Source organism: Onychomys torridus, chromosome 20, assembly GCF_903995425.1.
Source record: "Onychomys torridus chromosome 20, mOncTor1.1, whole genome shotgun sequence".
NCBI classification, from domain to species: Eukaryota; Metazoa; Chordata; class Mammalia; order Rodentia; family Cricetidae; genus Onychomys; species Onychomys torridus.
Window position 1 is genome coordinate 8,992,072 of NC_050462.1, and position 25,977 is coordinate 9,018,048.

At 42.7% G+C, this 25,977-nt stretch overlaps 1 protein-coding gene across 7 annotated transcripts in view; it reads right to left on the reverse strand.

Annotated features, from left to right (window-relative positions):
• Mybpc1 (myosin binding protein C1) overlaps window positions 1-25,977 on the reverse strand; it is an 86,718-nt gene that overhangs the window by 49,237 nt on the left and 11,504 nt on the right. For 2 of the 7 annotated variants that reach the window (XM_036169782.1, XM_036169786.1), the window contains exons 2-8: window positions 17,533-17,568; window positions 14,219-14,260; window positions 7,328-7,366; window positions 6,639-6,674; window positions 4,987-5,100; window positions 2,813-2,961; window positions 1,933-2,050 (exon numbers count right to left, since the gene is read on the reverse strand). In XM_036169782.1, the coding sequence (XP_036025675.1) occupies window positions 1,933-2,050; window positions 2,813-2,961; window positions 4,987-5,100; window positions 6,639-6,674; window positions 7,328-7,366; window positions 14,219-14,260; window positions 17,533-17,568 (534 nt within the window). Of the gene's footprint in view, window positions 1-1,932; window positions 2,051-2,812; window positions 2,962-4,986; window positions 5,101-6,638; window positions 6,675-7,327; window positions 7,367-14,218; window positions 14,261-17,421; window positions 17,504-17,532; window positions 17,569-25,977 lie in introns of those variants that run through there. The other 5 variants (XM_036169787.1, XM_036169788.1, XM_036169785.1 and 2 more) reach the window with 4 other exon arrangements.

Consider the following 25,977-nt stretch of genomic DNA (forward strand, 5'->3'; position numbering starts at 1 on the left):
AAGAAGGCGGTTTTGTATTCAGTACTCTCAGGGACTGAGGCATTCCCCAGATGTCCCCAGCACTAGATGAAGGAGGCGGCTGCCCTCCTGGGTGGCTGAGCTGCAGAGACATTGCACCTCTCATCCTCTAAATGAGGAACCAACAGAGAGACTTCGGGGGCAAATTCTCACTTCACCTGCCTGTCCACTGGTTCATTAACTTTGGCTGGAGAGATGGCTCAGGGCTGGAGAGATGGCTCAGGGGTTAAGAGCACTGACTGTTCTTCCAGAAGTCCTGAGTTCAATTCCCAGCAACCACATGGTGGCTCATGACCACCTATAATGAGATCAGGCACCCTCTTCTGTATAATAAATAAGTAAATCTTTAAAAAAAAAAATAAAAGGCATTAACTTGATGTTTTCTGATAGAGATTTTGATCTACTAGATGATGGAGAGAAGTCCAAAAATCAGAATTCTGACACTTTCTCGGGAGACTCTTAGACATGCCTGGCTGGGGCAATGAAGCTCTCTATTGAGTACTAGAACTCCTCACAGTGAAGGGACCCATGATCATTTTGTATCTGTTTGATATCTGTCAGAACAAGAACTTCATGCGCTTTTCAGGTTGTCAGCAGAGCTTTAATCCTCTCCCCTCCCCTGCCCTCCCCTCCCCTGCCCTCCCCTCCCCTCCCTCCCCTTCTCCTTCCTTCCTTCCTTTCTTTTATTTTTACTTTTTTTTTTTTAACTTTTTTTTTTTTTTTTTTTGAAACAGAGAGACAGAGCTTTGTTGTGTAGCTCCAACTGATCTGAAGCTTACTCTAGAAGCCGGGCTGGCCTCAATTGCAGTAGCCTTCCTATCTCTGTCTCCTGAGTGGTTGAGGCGTGTGCCACACCTTGTCTACATAGCTTCCTGGAAGAGTCCACCCTAATGTGAGGACAAAGTTCATCTCCTCACCGGCTCTAATCTTCCCAATCCTGCTTGAGCACAGGAAAGGGAGATCTCCTGCTGTGTGGCTGCTCCTCTTTGTGCATTGAGTCACACTGACTCCCTTCCCCCACACACTCAAGTAGGACAAGAGTGTGGTTTTTGGAGTCTTTGTGATCCTGATTACCCTCCTCCAGAGGGATCCAAGTTGAGGTGCAGTACACAAGACCAATGACATCACTCCAAATGTGGAACAAGCAGTAGGTTGCAGAGAAAAGCACTGCTTCCTAAAACTCAAAAATTCCTTTCTGTGTAAAAAATTCCATTTAAAATAATACTGGCTTTAAAAAATGTGGCTACATCACATTTGTTGAACTTATCTTAAGTTCATGATCGTTGCTGGCAAGCTGGTTTTCTACCCGTACACCTATAAAAGTGGAGATTTCATTCACCCTCAATGTACCCTAAGATTTATCCGTATTGTGTTTTCTCTGGGCAGTACATGGAACACATGGGTGGAGGATTTCCGTTATGTGACATGTGTCACTAGAGAGAACATCTCTCTTCTGTCCCGGCTTCCTGCTATCCTTGCAGTCTTATTCCAAACTTCAGTGGAAAAAAATGACCTCATGCAACAGATGAAATCATTAGGAAAACAATACCATCCTTCTCTGGGAGACAGAAGGGATACGGATAGCAAGAGATAATACTGGTTCATCAGGCTTGCTAAATCCTCCACAATCAGAAAAACACAATCTTAAATGCAAATTCAGTCGGGTGGTGGTGGCACACACCTTTGATCCCAGCACTAGGGAGGCAGAGGCAGGGGGAATCTCTGTGAGTTTGAGGCCAGCCTGGTCCACAGAGTGAGTTTCAAGACAGTCAGAGCTACATAGAGAAACCCTGTCTCGAAAAACAAAACAAAACAAAATGATCACCCAAATCCAATAGCATTACATAAAATTCTTCTCCATCCCTTTCCACCCTGTAAAAAGTCACATTTATCCAGACAAGATGGTTCTCTTACCATGTACTTCAAGATCAAATGAACAACTGTCAAATTTATCCTTGTAGGTGACCTCACACCTGTAATTTCCTGCATAGTTCTCTTTGGCCTTGATGATCTGCATCTCGAATGTGTAGATCTGCAATAAAAAGCATCCAGACATACTGTAGACTGACCTTTACTGCAGAGACAGGTGCTCACCTTTCAATTGCTTAACAAATTTCTCAGTACTGGGGTAAAGATAAGACAGTATCTATATATCCAGTATGTCTCGGTCTAGAAGGGTTGGATGTGCCCCACAGCTTCTAGACACAGCAAGACAATTGCAACATCGGGTAGACATAGGAATGATAACCCAGAGGGACAAAAATCTCTCAAAACTAAACTTGTGTTGTGTAGTTATTTCCTATGGTTTGGATCTGATCATTGCCATTTTGAATCAGAGTAGCTGTGAATCATCAGCTTGAGACAATCACAAGCCTTCTTAACATTCACTCGTGGAAAGAATGTGGAGACTCACAAGGCCCCTGTGGTTACATAAACAGTAAGGAATTACAGAGGGAAAGGATAATCCGCAGTGCCTAGCTGTCACATAAGTTACATTGAAGATGGGTGATGCAGCTTTCATGAACCATCGCCCATGTTGGGGTGAAGGTGTTTCATGATGCAGCTCCTGATTTTCTCACGCTGCTGCTGTAGGTGAGCAGGTCCTACATGCTCCACCCCAGTGGATTCGTTGGTTCACCAAACTGGACTTAGGTGAGATCTTTTCTTTAAGGTCATTGTTTTAGTTATCTGGGATGAATAGAAATATACTCCCTAGGTGGGGAAAGAAACATGCAGCAGTCTGAAACAGCTTTCTACCCCCACAGAAGGGATGATCAGGGGTTCAGTACTGTACCCGAGTTTGCCTCTCGAAGGTCTCCTTTAGCTGGAGGTGCTTCCCAGCTTTGCTGGCCAGATCCATCCATTTCCCTTTGAACCATTTGATAGTGGGTTTTCTAAGAAGATCTTCAGCCTTGACTTTGGCTACAAAGGTGATGTTTGCACCTAGAAAAAGCACAAAGGACTTAATCTGGGATTTAGAAATTGTCATTTGTCTTGCTTTCAGCAGAAGGAAGTTGATGTGAGTCTGTGCGGTAGAGAGCCGGCTTACATTTTCACAGTGGCACAATGGATCAGCCCTGCTTTGTGATAAGTATCCTTGAAGTCGTAAGAAAGTCCATCTGATCTGCTTTGGAAGTTTCTATGTATGTATGTATGTATGTGTGTATATATGTGTGTGTGTGTGTGGTGTGTGTGTGTGTGTGTGTACGTATCTCTCTCTATTTTTTACTGAATAATATATATTTATATATTATATACAATTGTGTATTATGTATACTCAGGTGTTTTATATATATATACATATATATAATATATATTCAGATATACATACACACACACAATATATATATATATATATATATATATATATATATATATATATATATATATATATATATATATATGAAGTGAACCCTGCAGTCTTGTGCATGCTAAACAAGTACTCTGCCACTGAGTCACATCCCCAGCCCATTTGGAAATTTTGAATCAGAAAAGAAGCAATGAAGACATTGGTGGAAAGAAATATTTAAATGTGGCTTTGCATTTATGCATTTCCACAAAAGAAATACGTGTCTCTATTATTCAAGATGGCAAGGTGTCTGTAATGATGGGGCTAGGAGTAAGTTAAACCAATCTCTCTGGGGTAAATTGAAGAGACTGTGTAGTCACTGATTAGGCCCTGGGGACATTAGAAACAGTCTGGCCACTAGCCCAGTGTCTCAGGGCCGTACAAGAACATACAAGGAGCCAACATTTCTACTGGTACGCTAGGCCTGAAAGAAGGAAGTCTGAGATATAGTTAGTTATGTGCTCATTTGTATAATATCTGGTCAATACCTGTCTGATTCTGATCATACGAATTTGCTAAATTAAAACTCAGGAGGTCCTAATTTCTTCTCTATCTCGGCTTTCTGTTTATTTCCTTCCTGGCATGTAGCTTTTGTGCTTATCTGGGTAACTTCTCTTGTCTGCTCCTGTCTTTAGACTGTAATTCATGTGGGTTCATATGGTATGCTGTACCCAGCACAACCAGGTAGCATGTAATGAATATTTTTGAATAATTATTTCCAAATCTGTACCATCTGTCTGACCAGCTGTCCTTGAGACACATTACATAGTTTATCTAGCACTTGTACAGACTTGTGGGCATCCTAAGCACCTGCTGGGGGGCAAGTGTTGTCATAGTGACAGCAGACACCAGGCTTCAGAGCTGGTTCAGAGTACTTCACAGGCAGGCCTCATTATTTATTCTCCTTTTACACAAGAAGAAATTGAGGTGGAATGAGGCTAAATGGTCTATCCCACTAGCAAGAAGCAGAACTAACCTTTTAAACCCAATCAAACTGGCTCTAGGGTTCAGACATTGGACTCCCTATGGGCTAACAACTACCAAAATAACTACCATCCATCTTTTGGGGTTAAAAAATGCATGATATAGTGCTCATATACAATATACTATTGCTCGGTCATAAAAAGGAATACTGGAGCTACAACAGGAGTAGACCTCAAACACGTTTTGCTGATCAGAGGAAGCCAAACACAACAGATCACATGTTCCACAATTATTCCATCTGTATAAAATAAGCAGGGTGGGTAAACCCATAGAAACAAAGATTAGGCCGGGTGGTGGCTAATCCCAGCACTCGGGAGGCAGAGGCAGAGGCAGGTGGATCTCTGTGAGTTCGAAGCCAGCCTGGTCTACAGAGCTAGTCCAGGACAGGCTCCAAAGCTACAGAGAAACCCTGTCTTGAAAAACAAAAACAACAAAAATAAAAACAAAAAGAAACAAAGGTTAGGATCAGGGAACAGGGTAGTGGAGTAATGGGGTACAAGATCTCCTATGGGTAATGGAAATATTTTGGAATGTCATGGATGTGACGAATGTTCTCATAGTTACTGAAAACCTCATTTTAAAATGATTTATTTTGTGGTATGTGCAAAGGGGAAGGATTCTGGGCCAGTACTCACCAACTTTCACTGAACCTGTTTGAGGTTTTTCAACAAACAGGGTGGACAGCTGAGAGTTGGCATTCTGTTTGTCCTGTTCCTCTCCACCAGCAGGTGACTCCCCAAGAGACCATTCTGGAAGCAGAAAGGAAGACATGGATCATTTCAGGGCCAGGTTCTCCTCAGGCTGGCTTACCTGTGTTTGCTCTTCTCTTCCACACTGACTCTTGTTCTTGCTTAATAAACCTAGATCAAAATGGCAGCATTCCCTTGCTCCCACCAACCACCAGAAGACAGATCTCCATCCTTACAGGGATAGCTCTTCCATGCACAGACCAAGGGACATTTTCTAATTCCTGCAACAGTAAAGCTGGTTGGGTGAGTTGTTAACTGCCTTTGGTGTTCTGCTTGTTCCTCATGAGTTACACAGTGGCAGTGAGAGATTCACACAGCAACCTTGGGGTCTTTCCAGATGGCTGACTCTAAGGCTGAATCCATACAACAGAATCTGAGAAACTAAAAAGGCGGGCCACTCTGGCCCAGTGTGGGTCAGAGAGCCCAGCCTGGCTTTGTTCTTTTAGGTTCCTTGCTGTGCTCAGTGGAAAAATTCTACACAGAGGTCGGCAACAGGGTCATGACCTGCAGGTACAAATTTAAAGAATAGTAGGATTGTCCTGCAAAGAAGGAAAAACAAACAAACAAACAAAAAAACAACAGAGAAGACTGGTCGAAGCTTTCTCATAAAGAGAAGCTGAAAAGAAAGCTTCTTTTGTATTTCCTAGTCTGAAAGGAGATGCAGGGTTAACACTGATCAGCAGTCAACTCGAGTGTGCGAGGGGACGGCAGCAGGGGGAACAGTAGTCCAGCCCTCTCTGAGCCAAGTGCAGAGTTCAGCTGTCAGCACTTGATAACTGGGGGGAAAATGCATGGTTCAACAACTCTGCCTGTTAATGTTTCATGAAAAGAAGAAAAGTGCACATTTAATCATTTTAGTTTTCGCGTGTCAATCATGCTTAGTGCTAAGAATTCTACCCACCATGAAGTTAAGTCAAGTAGTCGCTTGAATATACATTCTTAATTCCCAAGTTAATGTGAAAGGTGTGTGTTGTGTCCATGATGTTAATGATGATAGTGAGTGGTGATCACTTGTGTAAGGGATAGGAGAACAAGAATTTTTCTTGTTTTGTTTACCTCTCTACACCTGCAGTGCCTACGCCACTGACTGGCAGTGATGGGACCAGGTTAGGTTCACAGCACAAAGCTGCTGAATGAATGAATCAAGTAACTTCAGAATTGCAGATCCAGCTGACAGGTGTTTGAAAATGTTTCTAGCAATTATATTTACAATTATACCAGATGTGAACTATAACCTTGACACATCCCAGGAGTGGAGACGGATCTCTGTTTATTTGCTAAATGCTAAAACAATTGATATTATGACGGAACAAGTAAGTCTGTGGCATATGTGGTTGGATTCTTAAATGTGTGTATTTGTATCATGCAAAATTAATGGTTTCTCAATACATTAGTTTTCTTGTACTGGGAAATGTAGCAAATGTTTGCTGTAAAAGCTACAAACTGAATAAAACAAGGATTAGAATGAATACAGCTTTGGGAAACAGTCATTAGTGCGTGTGTAAGGTCTGGATGCCTCTCTGGATGCATTTGCTCACCTGAATCTTTTCTCTCCAGGGCCCGACTACCCAAACCTGAAAGGAAAGCATGATTTGGAGGATGCAGGAGAGTGTAGGAAGGAGGGAAGTGGGGTGACTACCACCTTCTCAGGGTGCCCCTAAACCCTATCTCTTTTTGTTATGGAGGAAGAAAACTACAAGTTGACTTGAGTGGAAAATCAGTAGAGTCCCAACAATGAAGGACTCTGTTACAAGCAAGGCTGTCTTCTTTAAGAATAAAAATACAATTTAAACATACAAATAAGGGTCGGGGAGCTGGATATGTAGATGAAAATGGAAGACAAACATTTTCATCTCTAAACTCATCCATGTCCAAGATCCTTTCTTTCTTTCTTTCTTTCTTTCTTTCTTTCTTTCTTTCTTTCTTTCTTTCTTTCTTTCTTTCAGACAATGTCTCACCATGTAACTCAGGCTGACCTTGAGCTTACTCTGTAGCCCATGCTAGCCTGGATTTGAGATTCTTCCTGTTTCAGCCTTCCCAGTACTGGGATTATGGGTGTGTACCACCACACCTAGCTAGGAAATCTTCCTTTTCAGAAGTTTCTCTTGGAAACCATCACTAATGCCAATGAGATTCCCCTCTCGCTTCCCCAGCTCTACAGTGGGACAATTGTACAAGGGGACAATGCGCTAATGAGTTAACAGTTGGGCCAGGGAGTGGTCCTAACCTGGAGGCAGGGCACTGGGCGGAGAGGCCTCATCTTCCTCTGAAACAAGAAACAGGAGGAAAAAGTCAAGGAAGAAAGAACTTCATCCAAGTGACCTGAGGAAGAGGATCTGGAAGAGAAGAGAGAGGCTACGCAGAATTTGCAAGTGCTGAGGAGACCGTGCACCTGCGGGTGAAATTCAAGAGCACAGACGAAAATGCAAACCGAACAGAAGGGGGATGCAAAAAAGGGTATGAGCACTGGATAACTCAAATGGAAACATAGATTAAGAAATGGAGCCAAGCCAGAGTTTCTGTGACTGTAAGTCAGTGGGAAAATGATGGAGGGGGTTTCCAAGTTTTTATTTCCTAGCTGAAACCAAGGTCAGATGTTATTCATACATCATATTCATTTAGACACAGACACACAAGCTGTTAGAGACTGTTTAAGAACTTGTTTCCACCCAGCAAACCCCAGAATTTCCCTTCTGTATTTAAGAAGCCAAAACTCAAATTAATGAATATAAATTAATCCATTTTATTAAGTTTAGCAATAATCATCTTCAGAACTTTACAGGCAGTTCCCCAAGATTGAATTGGTATTTCCAGTGCTACATAATTGAAAATTTACTCATGCAATTTTTTTTAAGATTTATTTATTTATTATGTACACAGAAGAGGGCGCCAGATCTCATTACAGATGGTTGTGAGCCACCATGTGGGTGCTGGGAATTGAACTCAGGACCTCTGGAAGAGCAATCAGTGCTTTTAACCTCTGAGCCATCTCTCCAGCCCTACTCATGCAAATTTATGAATTCCAAAATATGTTGTGCAATACTTATGCTCAGAGGCACTGAATAGCCCCTTTATGACACACCTGTGTAACAACACACATGCTTTGCATGCTTAAAGAGGCAGTTGGTAGTTTTGGAAACACTGACCCTTCCTTCCCAAAGCATGCAGGCTAAGGTTTGAATAAATAATACACATTTTACACTTATCAAAATAGGACCTCACGGGCGGTAGTGGCTCACGCCTTTAATCCCAGCACTCAGGAGACAGAGCCAGGCGGATCTCTGTGAGTTCCAGAAAAGGTGCAAAGCTACACAGAGAAACCCTGTCTCAAAAAACAAAAAACAAAATAGGACCTCACATGACCTCATACATATAATACAGAAGATCCATGTGCATAAAATGTTTACTAAAAATAGCTTAAAAATTATGGAGAAGGTAGGCTTTTGTATGATGCATTTGATTATTTACAACAAATACTATTTTAGTGACTTTACATTACTTTCAGCCAGGGAGGTATCCTACCACTTCTTCAAACAAAATATTATATAACACAGAACATAAAGGACCCTTCCTCCAGTGTTAGTATTTCAAAACTCCAGAAGAGATTCATCAGGTTATGGAAATTCAGATTGTTCAGCGGAAATTTTTAGTGATCAAAGAAGGTTGGAAATATAATATATTTAAATATATATATTTATATATATATGGTCTTCAAGACAGGGTTTCTGTGTAGCTTTGAGCCTTTCCTGGAACTCACTCTGTAGCCCAGGCTGGCCTCGAACTCACAGAGATCCTCCTGCCTCTGCCTCCTGAGAGCTGGGATTACTAGTGTTCCTTGGATGTTGAAAATCTTAAGCTCTCTAACACTGGTCTGGTTGAATTTAATTGGATTGAGTGAAGAAGAAAATTTTAATTTTTCTTATCTACCATTAAAGGCCGATTCTGTTGCCAGTAGGAAACCTTTTAGGCTCTGTGACATTTAACACCTTTTTAATGAAAGATAGAATCTCAAAAATAAAAAAGACAAAAGAAACTGTAGTATGGAAGTCACACTGCTCCTTTCTCTACTTCAAAGTGACTTTGTTGATGAAAATTCTAAAATTTCCATTTGGGCTCACTAGAATACAACATATTCGAAGACAGAGCCTGCAGGTAGCAGGCTATGTCCCCTAACTGCACAGAAGGGCAATTTAACAAAGCTGTTAAATTTGTTTAACTGTTGCTGGATATTTGATCACACTTTGAAACTCTGAGACCTTGTTAATAAAATTAACCTTGGATCAGGGGCGGAGCCAGTGGCTAATTGACAGGAATTAGCCATAGAGCGGATGGAGGAGCCAGGAATACGGATAGAGAGACGCATAGGTAAGAGTAGGGAGGGACTTAGAGATTCACAGTCTTTTTTGGTCTGGGACAAGTGGAAAGACACTCCTGCTGGGGCTCTGGTTAAAAAAAAAAAGAAGGTCAGCTGGTCACTCCTCCGCCCTTCTTTGATCAGGTTTTCATTCTAATATCTGACACCCAAGTCTTTATTGGTAATAAGACAACTTAGATAAAAAACAACAGCAGACCTTGCTTATCCCTAGGTCATGGGAAAATGGCAGTCATAGAACCATGAAAATTATGGCTAAAAAACCCTGAAGTTTCCAGGGAAGAAGTCAGAGCATGGAGAGAAAGCAGCCATGCTGGCAGCCTCGGATTTCAGTGAGGTGCATGAGTCCTCTGGGCTGTGTGTGAGCCCTGCTGTGTGACTAACCACCACAGAACCATAGGATGTGTCTGTAGCCTGCCAGACTCTGCTGGGTGTGCAGTTCTTTCACCTGGCTGGCTTTGAACTCAAAGTGATCCACCTGCCTCTGCCTCCCAAGTGAAGGGATTAAAGACAAATGCCACTGTGCGTGGCTTTCCCATAGTTATTTTAAGTTGCCTGTTAATGTACAAAATAATAATTTAAGTAATATGAACCTCAAATTTGAGGCTTTAGAATGAAGACTAAAAGCATATGAAATATACGTGGTTCATAACAAACACCGCTTAAATACTAATACAGTATCTCACCTGATTTAGGCAAATTAATGAATACCTCAAGCAGGGCAATCATATGTAGAAAATATTATTATACATTACCGTAATCAAAAAAACAACAACAAAATATTGGAAGACAGCAACAACAGTTAATATTAATTCATCATTTTTGAGTCATTTTATTAACTTACACTTTTTAAAATGACATATGCCTTCCCATTTTGATGTTTACAAAAATCAATATTCATTTTTTTATAAATATGTATATTTAGTGAGTTTCTTTCTGTCCTCCAAACCTATTAAATCAATGTTACATCTTCTAATGGCTGTCTCAGAACTGAAAAATACAATGATGTGAATTTTGACGAAGTTCATCAATGTAAAGCAATCACATTAGAATACATAGCAAAGGGAAAGAAAAAGTGATAAGGGTGTGTCACCGGTGACTGATTGATGCATAAAGGTAAGTTGCTCAAACACATTTAAGCACGTGAGTAGAAACCACCAGGGTACCGTTACTGCGGGTATAAAGGAACCTAAATGAAGAAAATGAATTAATGATTCTTTAAAGGAATTGGATCATTCAGGGAAGCACAGGTTAGAGTGTCTGCTGATTTACTTCCTCATCTGATAGCCACACTCGGATCTGGTGGAGGAGACTCCATCTTAGGTTATTTGAGATATTTGATAAACATGGGTTTCATGTGAGACAGTTTATGTGGTGATGCTAATCCCTGGGAAAAGTAAATAAGTTTTTGTTTTCCTTGCAGCAACTGCAAAAAGCAATTGTTTTTCTGGAAGAAAAACAAAAAGCATAGTAATTCTTTTAACTAAGCCTGTCATATATATGTAAACACACACACACACACACACACACACACACACACACACACACACACACACACTGAACTAATAGGATACTAAAAAGAATTTTCTTTTGAGCTAGGGTCTTACTTTGTAGCCCTGGCTGGCTTCAAACTCAGTCTTCCTGCCTCGACCCTCAGGTCTAGGGCCATAGGTGAGCATTACCATGAATGACTCAGAGGCTCCTAATCTGTTTGAAGAAGTTGGCAGAGAGAGCCAACACCCTAATTACAAGGTCCATACCTGAACCAAATAACTCTCTTTGCTTACAAAAATTAGGTGTTTTTTTTTTTCTTTTCAGAAAATGTCTAGGTCATTTCAGAGTAAATTCAGTTAAAAATACTATTTTTTAAAAACGTTTTTCTTTGTTTTTAATTTTATCTGTATGGATGTTATGCCTGAACCACATGTGGGCAGTGACTGTGGAGACCAGAAGAGGTCAGCAATTACATATGGTTATGAGTGCTAGGTGTCTAACCTGAGTGCTAGGAGCCTAACCTGGGTCCTGGTCAGGGCTTTTAACCATTGAGCCATCTCTCCAGCACAGTAGAATGTTGTTAATAGTAATAGCCTTAGAGCTTATTTATTGAATATATTTAACTGGACCAAGGACTAGAGTGCATAGTAAGAAAAGATGCCAGGATACATTCAGAACTGATTTCCAGACCTCATCACATTTAGAGGCTTGGGGCAAGTTGTTCTACACTATCTCACTGATGACATGTTTGTCTCTTGCCCAGCAAATGAGAAGACTATAGGAATAAAACTCTCCAGACCACCATTGTTGGCAGGGTCCACAGGTAAGACAGCATGGAAATCCAATTGGTGACTCAGTCCATGAGCATTTCTTGGGAGATCGTCAGGTGAGGCTCTATGCCAGATGCTGGAGGGAACGAGATGAGGGGGCCAACGGTGTTAAGACACCGCTCCTGACCAGCGACAAGCAAAAGTCAATCACTGATGCGTGACTGAGAGGGGACGACCATACATGACCGAGGAAACAGGTCCAAGAAAAATCAGGAGGAAGAAGGAAGGTTGAAATGAGCCAGATGGTCAGGGTAAGCTGTCAAAGGACTGAAACCAGAGTTGGGTAGTTTGAAAAAACAAAAATTTAAAAGACAGAGCAGGAGGGGGTGAGCAGAGGAAGACATTCTGGTTAATCCTGGAGAAATGCGAGGCAGCCATCAATACCACTTAGCCCACATGGGGCTTCTTTCTTATTGTACCTTTTTGTTTACTATTTTCTTTGAAATCTCCCTGTACTGGGTGAAAATGGATGGTAGTTGAAGAGGACTACACAGATATAAAACCATTTCCCCAGCTTTCTTATTTAGGGATATCATTTTTTACACTAAATCATCTTGCTTGAAGAGTGTGAAGAGGGACTCTTTTTTTTGTTTTTGTTTTTTCGAGACAGGGTTTTTCTGTGTAGTTTTGGTGCCTGTCCTGGAGTTTGCTCTGTAGACCAGGCTGGCCTCGAACTCACAGAGATCCACCTGGCTATGCCTCCCTAGTGCTGGGATTAAAGGCCACCACCACCTGGCTGAAGAGTGACTCTTAAAAAAAAAAAAAAAAAAAAAAAAAAAAGAAGGCGGCAGTTTATGAACCCAGGCATGTGACTGTAAGTAGTCATGTCTACAAATGTAAGGGGGGGGAGGGGAGAAGCTACTAATTTTAGAAGATTCCATCATCTGGCCTTATCCTCTCATCACACTTGATTTCTATAAGGAAGTATTGGTAACTAGTTGCTTTTAGTTTATAGAAAACTTACTGAAGCATACAAATAAAGTATGATGACCTCTGCAGACTGAGGGTCGAGCCCAGGCTTTGTTTAAAGCATGACAGCTTGCCTTCTAGGATTACATCACCTGTCCTGTTGCTTCAGCCCCACAGGTCAGCTCAAGCACCTTTCCAAACTTGGAAGCAGAGGTATACTCGGCCGGTCTTGTTGAGAATAATGTTACAATAACTTCAGCCAGGATGCTCAAACCTCCTTGAATCTGTATCATGGAAAGATTTCTAGGAGTTTGCACTGTCTGCATTCTGTAAGAAAATAGCCTTGAACTACGGCCACGTAGCCAGGATTAGCATCTGTGGTACTGTCCGGGGCACTCCTGAAGGTCAGGACAAAGTGCAATGTGCTAACACTGTGCATTCATTTACAAGAGAGTAAGTCCAAGTTAGCTGAAGCAAACTCAGTAGACGGAAGGAAAGAAAGAAAGAAAGAGTTTACTAATGTATAGGAGACAGTAGCATAGGAATAAGGAAATGATATATGACATACAAAGAATAAATAGATAGTTAACATGCTTTGAGCTGTGTCCAGGAAAGAAAAGAATCTTCTTATTGTAATCAGAAAATAATTACCCTGAAATTTAAACTATATTATTCATTACTCAAATGAAAGTCAATGTAAAATTGATAATGCAAACATGTAAGGCAAAACTGTCCATCAGCTTCCATGAAAACTTTTCTCTTTTAGGCTAAGGTCCTTACTCCTTAGTCTAAAAGAGATGGCCAGTGATGACAATGACTTTAGCCATGGTGACACACAGAAATGCATGACACTGATTATTTCTTTTCCAAAAGTGTAATACCTCCACAAAGGGCAAAACATAGGTCACTATTACATCAGTGGATTTCCAATTCTGTAAGCAGCTGCATGAGGTCTGCTTAATGTGTAACGTCAGTGTCTACAAATCAGTGTATCAACAGGACTCCGTGTTGTGTGTGTGGGGGTGGTGGTGGTGTAGGGGTGGGAGGGCTGCTCTTCACAATCACAAGTGAGACCTGACGAAGTAGTTCGCAGAATGACTCAAAAACTGGCAAATTTTTGAGACATCCGGATAAATCAGCTGATTTTTCCCAACCGAAGCAAACCAGGATCAAACAGCTTTCCTGAGCATGCTCCGTGGGACTCAAACACTGCCAACTCACCAACTCGATGGTGGCTTCTTACAGAGTGCTGGTGACGTTTTTTTGTAAGGATTTCCTTGGTTCCAAATGTGTGTGAGAGCCACACACCAAAGCACTACTTGTAATTATGCTGATTGGGTCTTGCAGATAAGATGCAAATGGGGGACTAAAAGCCGCACAGATGAAAGCTAACACAGAGACACGTCACAGGTCGGATGACCACCTATGGGGGTGAGGCTGGGCTGGGGTGGGGTGGGGGGGTGCTTCCTGTTCTGACATGGTTGAAGTCTGTCTTACTCTCCCTCCAACTCACCTTTTGCTGGAGCCGTTCCCGCCTCTTTCTCTTTCTTTGGTTCTGTGTGGAAAGTACAAGCATGTTTTTAAAAGTGTCTGACAGCGCCTTATGGGGTGATGAGCAGTGAGTAGAGGGAGAGGGTGGAAAGGAGATGATGATGTTAATGATGCTACATACTCATGATGCTGCATATTAATTAGGAATTTGGGGATTACAGTTTAGAGTCACTTTAACCTTTAATCAAAGCAGTTAATAAATGTGATCATTTTAAAAGTATATATCTATAAAAACATGCAATACACATTTTGTTAAAATACATTTAACCCAGGGCAGGGTATGGTGGCATACTCTTTTAATCCCAGCACTCAGGAGGTAGAGGCAGAGGGTGTCTGAGAGTTCAAGGACAGCCTGTTCTATATATCCAGCTTCAGAACAGCCAGGACTACACAGAGAGACCCTGTCTCAATAAAACAAACTCTTCCACCAAAAAAACAAAAACAAAAACAAAAACAAAAACAAACAAACAAAAACCCCACACTTAACTCTACCTTGTTGTATTACATACTGTAGTAGAACTGAGTATATACTATGAGAGACACTTTAGAGTTCAGCCAGGGAATTTTTTTTTTTTTAATTTTTTTTAAGTTTTGGAGACAAGGTTTCTCTGTTTAGCTTTGTGCCTTTCCTGGAACTGGCTTTGGAGACCAGGCTAGCCTCGAACTCACAAAGATCCACCTGCCTCTGCCTCCCAAGTGCTGGGATTACAGGTGTGCGCCACCACCGCCCAGCTCAGCCAGGGAATTTTAAGTAACTTTGACCCATGTAAAGGGTCCCAATGGCTTAGCTTCTGACTCTTTCGAGGAGGTCTAAAATGATTGTGAGGTGTGTGTAGTTTGAAAATGCTCATGTGAGCACATGGATCTTCTGGGTTGGCTTGGGTATCGATAAAATTGTTATGAGGACAGTGGGATCAGATTTTTATCAGTCATTGTCATCTACCTTCTGTTTCTTTCTGTTCGGAATCTATTAGAGATGAGAAGATCGTTTGTGCAAGGTACTAACTGCTGGGGCTCGGGGGATGGCTCAGCAGTTCATAGAACTTGCTGTTCAAACACGAAGACCTCAGTTGGGATCCCAGCGCCCACGTCAGGTGGCTGACATTGCCTGTAACCCCATCCCTCTTCTGGCCTCTGCTGCACCTGCACCTAGATCCATGGGCATGCACATTCACACAGATACACCCACACAAATGCATCTTAAAACATAACAAAACCATTTCATCCATAACTGGGTGTGATGGCACACACTGTAATCCTATGGAGGCAAATTGATCATGAGTTCAAGACCAGGCTGAGATATATAAGACCCTGTTTCAGACAAACAAGAAAAAAAAAATTAAATACTGTTTCAACATGAGTTCTGCCCTCTCTTTCTTCTTTCTATCTGTCTGTTTCTTTCTATAACTAACAAGTCAGAGCTTGGCTAACTAAAGACTATTTTAGCAAAGTTTGAGAGGAGGCATTTTAGCCATAGTAACTCAATATTGTATAATAAGTATGAAATATGGCAGAATAAGGAAAACATAGTTTATAGCAGCCTAGCATAGCATCTGATCTGCAGGCAGAAGGGAAAGGTTCATCTAGGTTCTCAGTGTACTCAGTGATGGCCAAATAAGCTTATGGACAAGAAGAAAGCATAAGCTTATGGACAAGGAAGAAGATGATCCTAAGAAGAATGTCACACATCTCCAATGGCTTCAAGATAGACATCTACAAAACACTAGATCCGAGTTTACCCATTCGACCTCATAGGGCATCGGGCCTGTTCCCCGCCCCTCCACCCCCCAGGGTTTCTCTGTGTACCTTTGCACCTTTCCTGGAACCCACTCTGTAGCCCAGGCTGGCCTTGAACTCACAGAGATCCACCTGGCTCTGCCTCCCGAGTGCTGGGATTACAGGTGTGTGCCACCACCGCCCAGCCAAGGCTGCTTTTTTATTTGGAAATTCAGCGGTATGCCTTACTGTTTCCGGGTTCCAGTGAGACTGGTATTCCTAGCTAGACAAAGAGGCTCTGTGAGCAGCTTGAGCCCCCAAACTGCCCTCTGGGGGGAAAAAACTATCTCCATGACTGAAAAGCTGCAGGATTCTCTCATAAATCTCTAGCAACAAAAAGAAGGGAAGAGAGCTAGAAATTGAAGTCGTATTCAATTTTACTTGAACTTGGGCAGAACCAGTCAGCAATGGCCTCCCACCCAGTGGCCCCACCCCACATTGCCAAGACAGGTAACAGGCATAGAATTGCGTAGTGCTCTGGGGCCTTCTCGCAACCTTGTGAGCATGTCAATATAAAAGCTGAGTTTTGTTTCATTGTCTGCAGGCTGTGTTTTATTTTCAATGTGACGGCAAACCAACAATACAGGAAACTGTTTTCTATTTAGAACTCCATGCTGTGTCCGGTGCAGTATGAGATTTAGCTTTCCAGAATTTGGAAGAGAGCCCAGCATCCTTCTCCAGGGTGAGGGTGACATCTAGAGTTGTGCATGTGGTAAATGTCCAGTGAGTGACTCACCAGTTGCCTCCTTCAGGAGGAAGGGTGACAAGAAAGAGATTCCGTTTATTTGTTTACTTATTTTTTGTTATTGGCCTGGGTTGGGGGCTTTGGGGACAACGCACATGATTTTAGTTTCTTTGTCTTGGCAGGAGCAGATACACAAATGATTCCTGAGGTCCACATTGGGGCTTGCTTATAATCCTTTCAGCTTGGTTCTTATATGTAAATCAGACTTTGTGTGTTTCTGGCTGTATGGGTACCTACCAAGAATTTTGCTGGATAGTTTTAGCCCCCCCCCCCCCAGTCCAGAAGCCTAGAGAATATTAACAATTCAATAAATTGGATCTGATGTTGTGCCTCAGCAGTCCCAAACCAATCAGAAAACCTCCCAAACAGTTTCTGAAGGTGCCCGATGGTGACACAGACCAAGTAGAGAAGCTAACGAGCTTTGGGATTTATTTTCCACTGCCACAAGAAAGATGTAAACTCTGGCTTTTACTAAACCAGGGAAAGCTTCCTAAACACTTTGCCTTCACCAGTACAAAATATGGACCCAGCAACAACTTGTACCCAACCGAAGGACTTGGAAATAATCCCACAATACATACATGAAGTGCTATTGAAATTAGGTTAATACACTGTGTATTATTTTTGTTATCAACTTATCACACCTGTCATCATCCAGTGTCCATTAAAGCTCACAGCATCCACGAACGCCAGATCATGCTGGGATGGACTTCAGAATTTGCCGCTCAAACACGAGAGGGGATGGTTTTACTTACCTTCTGGGGGAGGGGCCGGGGCTGCCACTTCATTTTCTAGAAATGAAAAGGACAATGGAAGTGTTAGGCTTGTTTCTCAGAGGTAAGAGCTATTCCACTCTGGCGGCCATCTTTTTATACTTGCTGACCGAGGACCAGTGGTGGCATCCAGAGACCCAAGGCACACTGCCTTGAGGTGTGTGGACCGAGCTGAGGACCTAAATGGCCTGATAGAGGTGGTACAATGTGATGCTGGAGAGGGCACAGGAGAGGTAGGGATCTAGGTTATGCTCACCACTTAGGTATTCATCCAAGGCTGGGAGAGGTGGTACACACCTCCAATCCCAGCATTTGCCAGGCAGAGGCAGGAGCATTGGGAGTCCAGTGTCATCTTTGGTTATATACTGAGTTCCAGGACAACCAGGGCTATTCAAAATTCTGTCTCAAAATGTAAAGACAAACAAAACCTCATCTGAGCCAAGAGCAGAACAGGTATTTAATTAATATTGCTACGTTTGTTTCTCCTACTCAGGAAAAATGGCTGTGGCATTGATTTGATATCAGAGGGCTGCTGTGAGGATGAAGTGGGGCCCAGCAGGTGGCAAGCATACCCTGTGGAGCTTTAAATGAAGTCCCTTTAAGAGATGCCCTTGGGACAAAAGAAAAGGCACCAAGGTGACTCCAGTGTGGTCCTTCCTCCTGAGGACACTTTCTGAAAGGTAATGACATTATAGTCCTCTGGTACTGTAGCTCCCCAGTTCATTACAAGGCAAAGCACTGATCTCAGGGAAACAGAACTAACCCCTTCCCATGATGGTTTCTTTGACTGTACACACCTGGACTTCTGCCTACACTGATCAAGGAGTTCAAAGCTCAGGGTGTGAGGTTTTGCACACGGCTTTGCACAGTGTGGCTGTGCTGTCTGCTAAGGAACCTTCTGTTAGAGAACACTCTATTTCCAAGCAGCTACAAGTGCACCCCAGGATTTAAGAGCATAGAGATGTCCCTGTGGGATCCCTGGCCACCAGAATTGGGTGCTATTGGTTCTACGTGACTGAAGCAGATGCTTTAATTCCAGAACAGGAAGAGGCTGCTGATGAAGACAATTTCCTTTAAAAGCATTTCCCCCTTGATCATTAACTAAAACCCAAAGGAAAGGAAGTTGTATTTTAGGCAGATAACGGGCTCCACGGTGCTTTGTCCTTGTCTAGGATGCCTCCCAGCGGCTTGGCCATGGGAACACACAGACTTTAGCATAGGCAGGCTGGGCTTAGAAAATAACCAGTGGATTATGCCATGACAGAAATAAAAAAAATCAGAAAATGAGCAATGCAGGGATGTGGGGTGTAACAACGCCTTTTTTTTTTTTTTTTTTTTTGAGACAGGGTTACTCTGTGTAGCTTTGTGCCTTTCCTGAACTCGCTTTATAGACCAGGCTGGCCTTCAACTCACAGAGATCCACCTGCCTCTGCCTCCCGAGTGCTGGGATTAAAGGCATGCGTCACCACCGCCCAGAACAATGCCTTTTAAAAAACATCATATTTTGTACCTGCTATAAACTTCAGTTTGTTAATTTAATTGTCTGAATTTTTTTTTCAAATATTCTAGAGATCAGTAAGTATTTTACTATTTATTAATGAGGGAGAAGATGATAGATAGATGATAGATAGATAGATAGATCAATGGATGGAGAGATAGATAGATAGATAGATAGATAGATAGACAGATAGATCAATGGATGGAGAGATAGATAGATAGATAGATAGATAGATAGATAGATAGATAGATAGATAGATAGATAGACAGATCAATGGATGGAGAGATAGATAGATAGATAGATAGATAGATAGATAGATAGATAGATAGATAGACAGATAGATCAATGGATGGAGAGATAGATAGATAGATAGATAGATAGATAGATAGATAGATATCAAAGGAGAAGAGGTGTATAGCCTTATGTGCTAGCAGAAGATAATGTGGGGTCATTCACAGGTACAGTGAAAGGCTTAGGTCCCTTCAGATGCCATTGACAAGGGTGCTTTCCTGTCTTTCACCATGTCATGGAAAGTATCATTAATGCTGCTATCCAGTAAAAGATGAAAGCCTCAGCCATTTTATTTTCAGAGGTCAGAGTGGAGAAATGGAAATCTAATATTGACAGCTTGGCTCTGGGTGAGCCACTGAGGCACACAGATGAATATCAGAGAACCAGAGTGCAAGCCAGTCTTTCTGACACACTATCTTTGGTGTGAGCCATGGCTGCACCATGCCCAAGGAAGGACCTCTTCCCGGCTTTCTACAGACAGCGCTGTGTGTCTCCTGATCCTTTCTGCCCACAGTTGAGGCGGCAGCTGTCCATTGTACTCCGGCGTTCCATCCCGTGATTGTATCTGAGAAGACCTCTTGCCCATTGGCTTAGGGCTCCTCTCTCCAGCTTGGCATTCAAAGCCATGGTTGCGTTTTCTTGCTCTTCCTCTTTACCACATACTACTCCAGCCATTCTGTTCTGGAGCTGTAGTCTCTGTCCACTCCGTGACCTTCCTGCCACTGAAGGTCACTGTCTTGTTCTTTTCCCCAGTGGGCCTTCTGCCTTTCCTCTGTGACTGTGTGGATAGAACTAGGTGGGATCTGACTCAGTCTACCCTCCTCCACTGTTTCTCTTGCACAGGCTTTGTTCATCTTTATGGCTTCTCTCAAGGCCCTCTGTGCCGTGACATTTTGTTCTTCCTTATTCCCCTGAAGTTCTGTGACCACATCATAATATTCTACTTACCAACTATGGTTTAGCTATTTTCTAACAGTCTCAGTATACTTGTATCTCCCTTCTTCCCCAATTAAATATTGATAGGGATGCTTTTGAACTCCCTGGCTTCTCCATTTATTGCTGAGAACACATTAAATTATTAAACACATAGGAAACTAAGGAACAAAAGAATAGATAAAGGTGGGATGGAGAGATGGCTCAGAGGTTAAGAGCACCAACTGTTCTTCCAGAGGTCCTGAGTTCAATTCCCAGCAATCACATGGTGGCTCATAACCATCTGTAATAAGATCTGGCATCTTTTCTGTATACATAATAAATAAATAAGTCTTTAAAAAAAATCAGAAGTAAACTTCTGTCCTCCTGGGTTCTCCCATTGTGTTGTAAGCCTGTATTTAAGACCTCCTCCCTCCTTCAATAAATGGCATTTGGCATTCAAAAAAAAAAAAAAAAAAAAAAAGAGGGAGGGAAAGAAATTGAAGACAGCGGTGTTCTAAACAGGGAAGTGGTGATGGTGTCATGGGTCTATGAGGATGCTGGACTAAAGTCTATCAAATTGTGCAAACAGGAAAATTATATACTATGTGAATTGTCTGTCAATAAAGATCTTGTATAAGAAATATTTTTTAAAAAAGAATGGATAAAGGCTTCATGGATGGTTGTGTATAAGCGTTCAAGCCTAATCAGGCTGCTCGTGTGCCCTCAGCTTTGCTGTTGAGATAAGATCTTTCTACGTAGCTCTGGCTAGCTTTAAACTTTCTGCATAGCCAGTCTAGAACACACTGTAATCCTTCTGCCTCAGCCTCCAAAGTACTGGGACTCCAAGGATGTATTACCACACAGAGCACAAGGCACATTTCCTAAGGACAGTTAGAGCTCTTTCAAATCCAAGTGGGGTCTTGGGTGAATTCTAACTAAACTCATTAGAATCATCTTGGCTGCTAAAGCTGGAAACGTGCCCTGAATATAAATTTTCCATCTCCGTTCTGTCTGAAGGACCCATGCACTTTGCAGCAGACCAAAATATAAAACACAAAATGAAAGTTTAAGAGCTTTAATTCAACTGCCTCAAATCTGGAGGCTAATGTTCTAACAGCCAGCTGTGACAAATTGTCCAAACTGTGGAAACATTTTAGGCCATTAACGCTAAGCCATTAGTGTGAAGTGGAAAGGAAAGTTGTGTGCCTGCTTGGGAAGGAAATGTGCTCTCTAAAGAACATAAAAAGTTCTTTGTAGTGTGCCCTCTAAAGAACACAAAAAGGTCTAAAGAACAAAAAGTTGCTTTGTAGCCCACAAACAAACAGCAACAACTTACTGACATCTGTTGCATTTAGATCTAACATATCGATATTTTTAACTCTAGCAAGATTACCCCCTTCCAACATGGGAACTGAAACCCTGACAGGCCCCACAGTTCATGAAGAGAAGCTAGGCTCTGTACCTTCTTCCCTCTAGGACACAGAAGGAAGTTGGGCTCCATACCTCCTTTCCCATCAGGCTAACTGGAGAGCCCACGCTCTGCAGCAGGGCCGGCACTTCCGTTCTCAGCTGCTCTGAAGGAGGCTGAAGAAATGAGCGGACAGACTTTCCAATATTATTACCCTCATATTGGTCACTGTCAAGGTCATGTAACCTCTTACTCTGTCCCACTTGCAGGAACATGCCTCAGTTTCCTTGTGAGGAACTAGCAACAGAGCCTTCCCCTCAGGGAAGTTGGCAGGAAGGAATGAGTTAGCAGACTCACCATCTATATGTCATCACTTCCTGGTTTTTCTTAAGTATTTTTACCTGGCCACACCTGAACAAGAAACAAATGTCTACAAATGCCACCTGTTAAGGATTTGCCTAATTTTCAGGACTGTGGACTTCCCACCGTGAGAATGTGTTTGGAATTGGGGTAGGGACTGAGGAGGCAGCCAGGGATGGGACAAATGTGCTAGCCCCCTCCACCCTAACTGTAAATTGGGAACTACTACTAAATTAAGTACAATTCATGGTTAGCATTGCAGTTCCCGAGTTAGCTGTGTAGATCAATCATCAGGTAGTCATCAATTGTCCTGAAACAGAAAGGGTAAGGGGGAATATCTCCGCGTCATTTCAGGGCATTTGTACAAAGAATTCGTGTAACTCGGAGGTAATAGGTGACCAGGAATGGTGATAGCCAAGCAGGCTTGACTCAGAAAACCAATCATTTCCAACGTTTCAGCACCCTGACGGGGTGTCCTTTAACATTACCTATAATGCTCCTCTCTCTCTCTCTCTCTCTCTCTCTCTCTCTCTCTCTCTCTCTCTCTCGTCTTTGTCTCAGACCCTGTCATGCTGTCTTGCCACTAAAATCATTTGCACACACCCCAAATTCATTGACTGTTTCTATGACAGTCATTCACCCCATACCCTACTGATAGGAGCACCCATCAACCATAATTTGCTGAGCCCCCATTACGAATGTGGCAAAATCAAAAGGCTTACAAAAGTGGCTGAGAGAGGAGGTCCACACATGTAAGGAACTCACGGGTAAGTGATTTATCTGTGAGTATGGTTTTGTTCCCCTCACCACTCTGTTCTACAACACTCAGGACTCACTGCCTCCGTGGACTCTACAGCTTCAGAAACTGCCGTGTGCCCAGGATCCAGTCAAACCATGGATTCTGACTGGAGGTCAGCCAAGTTCAAAATCCTGCATTTCTAACGGGCTTGGTAGGCACTGCCGGGGCTGCAGGTCCACAGCCCACACGTTGAGCGCCAAGGCTCAGCTCAGACCCCTAAAGGTCACCTGTTCCTCTCCCGTTTCGAAGATGGTTGTGAATGCTAAAACATTTACAGTAGCTGGGGACCTTTCTTCCCACTTTGGTCACAAGCCTCTTGAGGACAAGGCCCGTCTTCTCTTCCTTTCCAAGTTCCACACAGCAGGTGCTCCGTAAATATAGCTGACTGGCAGGCAGTTCCTACCCGCACAAAAGCCCCTTCTCCTCCCTGCCAAGAAATCAAGAACTGTCCCCCGGTGCTCTGTGGGCAGCTTTCTTCAGCTGCATTACCCACAGGGAACACTATGTCTTCCATTGCTATCCCTCCTGCTGGCTGAGGCTCCCAGGCATGCGCCCAAAGCCATCTTTCAGATTTCATCTTACTGTCATCGCTCGTCTTGCATTTCTTAACAAGGGCAGGAGAGCAAACATGGCCGGGGTTTGGCTCTCTGGAGACAGTGCACCCCTTTCCTTTCTAAGGAATCTGCCCCCTTTAAAATCTAGGCTGGAAAGGAACTAGAATCAAGAAACCTGCACCCCAGTTTCTAGGCAAGTACGCCCCAGTCAGCCATAGCAGGTATGTTGATACCTGGTTCCCTGTGTAGTGATGGCCAAGGTGTACATCCTTTGGTAAACTTTGAACCTTAAACAAGTAAATAGACATTGACTAAGCCAGATGCCACTAAGTTTCTACCTACTTAAAAGCCAAAAGACCAAGTCTGAGCTTTGTGGACCAGCTGGACAAAGGCAGCTTTTTGCCCCCTCTCTTTGTACTTATTCCTTACCAGAAAACATGCCAATAAGATGGTGTGGAAAAGCAGGGATGTGTACTTTGCTAAAGAAAGAGAAGGAGGAAGAAAGGGGAAGAAGGGGGAAGAGGAGGAGGAAAAGAAGAAGGAATAGCTGGGGGGGGGGCAGCATAAAAATGAGGGGATTCTGCAGGAGCAATGAAGCTAGCTAGCTTCTGGCTTCCTAGACCAGAGCGGCTGGTCTTTGATCTTTTCTAATTCAAAACAGGCTTCCCCCTTCCTCTGCGCTGCTGAAATGCTTTCAAATGCTTGATCTATTTATGGTGGATTTTTCCTATGAGCACCTACTGTAAAAAGCACAGGTATGCCACCAATGGCATGCCTGCACAGCTTGTGCCCAGGCATTCTAATTGACGGGCACTGGTGGCAGCCATGAGACAGCCTCCTACGTGGCCTTCAGCGGCTAAAGAAACACGGGGGAACCAGAGGCTCCATAAATGGTGTGAGTCTCTCCAGTGGAAGCCATTTCCGCTTTCAATGCCAAGGGCTCTGTGGTTAGTAATGAGGGAGGTGGGGGTCTGAACTCTTAGGTGGTGCTACGCTCTCTGTAGTAGGTGTCTGTCCACTAAAGTGACATAACTCAACCATGTTCTCTCTTTCTCACAGGCTCACTACGTCTAACAAAGCTATCACACTAGTTTTGCATAATAAAACCATTACATCATTGTATTTTATATTGTCATGTATTTTAACAACACATTATCATTAAAAACATTCTGTGGACCTTCAGGGATAATTCCATGTAAGCTGTCATGCTAATTTTACATAATAAAACTTACCACATTGTTGTGTTTTATATTTTACATATTTAAACAATACATCATCATTAAAAGTATTCTGTGACTCTTTAAAAAATAAAGGCTGGAGAGATGGCTCAGAGGTTAAGAGCACTGGCTGTTCTTCCAAAGGTCCTGAGTTCAATTCCTAGCAACCACATGGTGGCTCACAACCACCTGGTAATGAGATCTGGCGCCCTCTTCTGGCCTGCAAACATACATACATGCAGGCAGAACACTGTATACATAATAAATAAGTCTTTTTTAAAAAAAGTATTCTGTGGAGTCTTAGATATAATTTCATTTAATTTTGTATATTATGGAGGGAGTAATTAATTATACTACATGAATGTTACATGGGTGCAGAGGAGGCGGGAAGAACACGTACAAAATTGTTATCATTGGCTGCTGTGGCTGTATGTCTTTTGTGGCTTTCATTCTGTCCCCTATTGGGGACACTTTAAAAAAATGAATCTTCTAAAGCCATCCTTTGGTAATATGACTTTGAGGACAAAATGGTGTGGTTTAGTTCTTTATTTTTGTGACAGAGTCTCACTATGTAGACCAAGCTAGCCTTGCAATCCTCCCATATCCCCCTCGTGAGTGCTGGGATTACAAGAGTGGTCCCATGTTCAGACTTAATTATTGTTTATAATGTTTAAACACACACACATCTACACACTACACACACCACACACACACACACCACACACACACACACCACACACACACACACACACACACACACACACACGTGTGTGTGTAGTGTGTAGTGTGTAGATGTGTGTGTGTAGATGTGTGTGTGTGTGTGTAGATGTGTGTGTGTGTATGTGTGTGTGTAGATGTGTGTGTGTGTGTGTGTGTGTGTAGATGTGTGTGTGTGTAGATGTGTGTGTGTATGTGTGTGTAGATGTGTGTGTGTAGATGTGTGTGTGTAGATGTGTGTGTGTGTGTGTGTAGATGTGTGTGTGTGTGTGTGTGTGTGTGTAGATGTGTGTGTGTGTGTGTGTGTGTGTAGATGTGTGTGTGTGTGTGTGTGTGTGTAGATGTGTGTGTGTGTGTAGATGTGTGTGTGTGTGTGTAGATGTGTGTGTGTGTGTAGATGTGTGTGTGTGTGTGTGTAGATGTGTGTGTGTGTGTGTAGATGTGTGTGTGTGTGTGTGTAGATGTGTGTGTGTGTGTGTGTGTGTGTGTGTGTGTGTGTGTGTGTGTGTGTGTGTGTGTGTGTGTGTGTGTGTGTGTAGATGTGTGTGTGTGTGTGTGTGTGTGACAATGAAAGGCCCTCTTGGAGTGGGGACATGAGAGAGGCAGCCAGCTAGAGAGAACAGGGAAGAAAGAGAGAGAGAAGAGGAAGAAGAGGGAAGAGAGAGGTG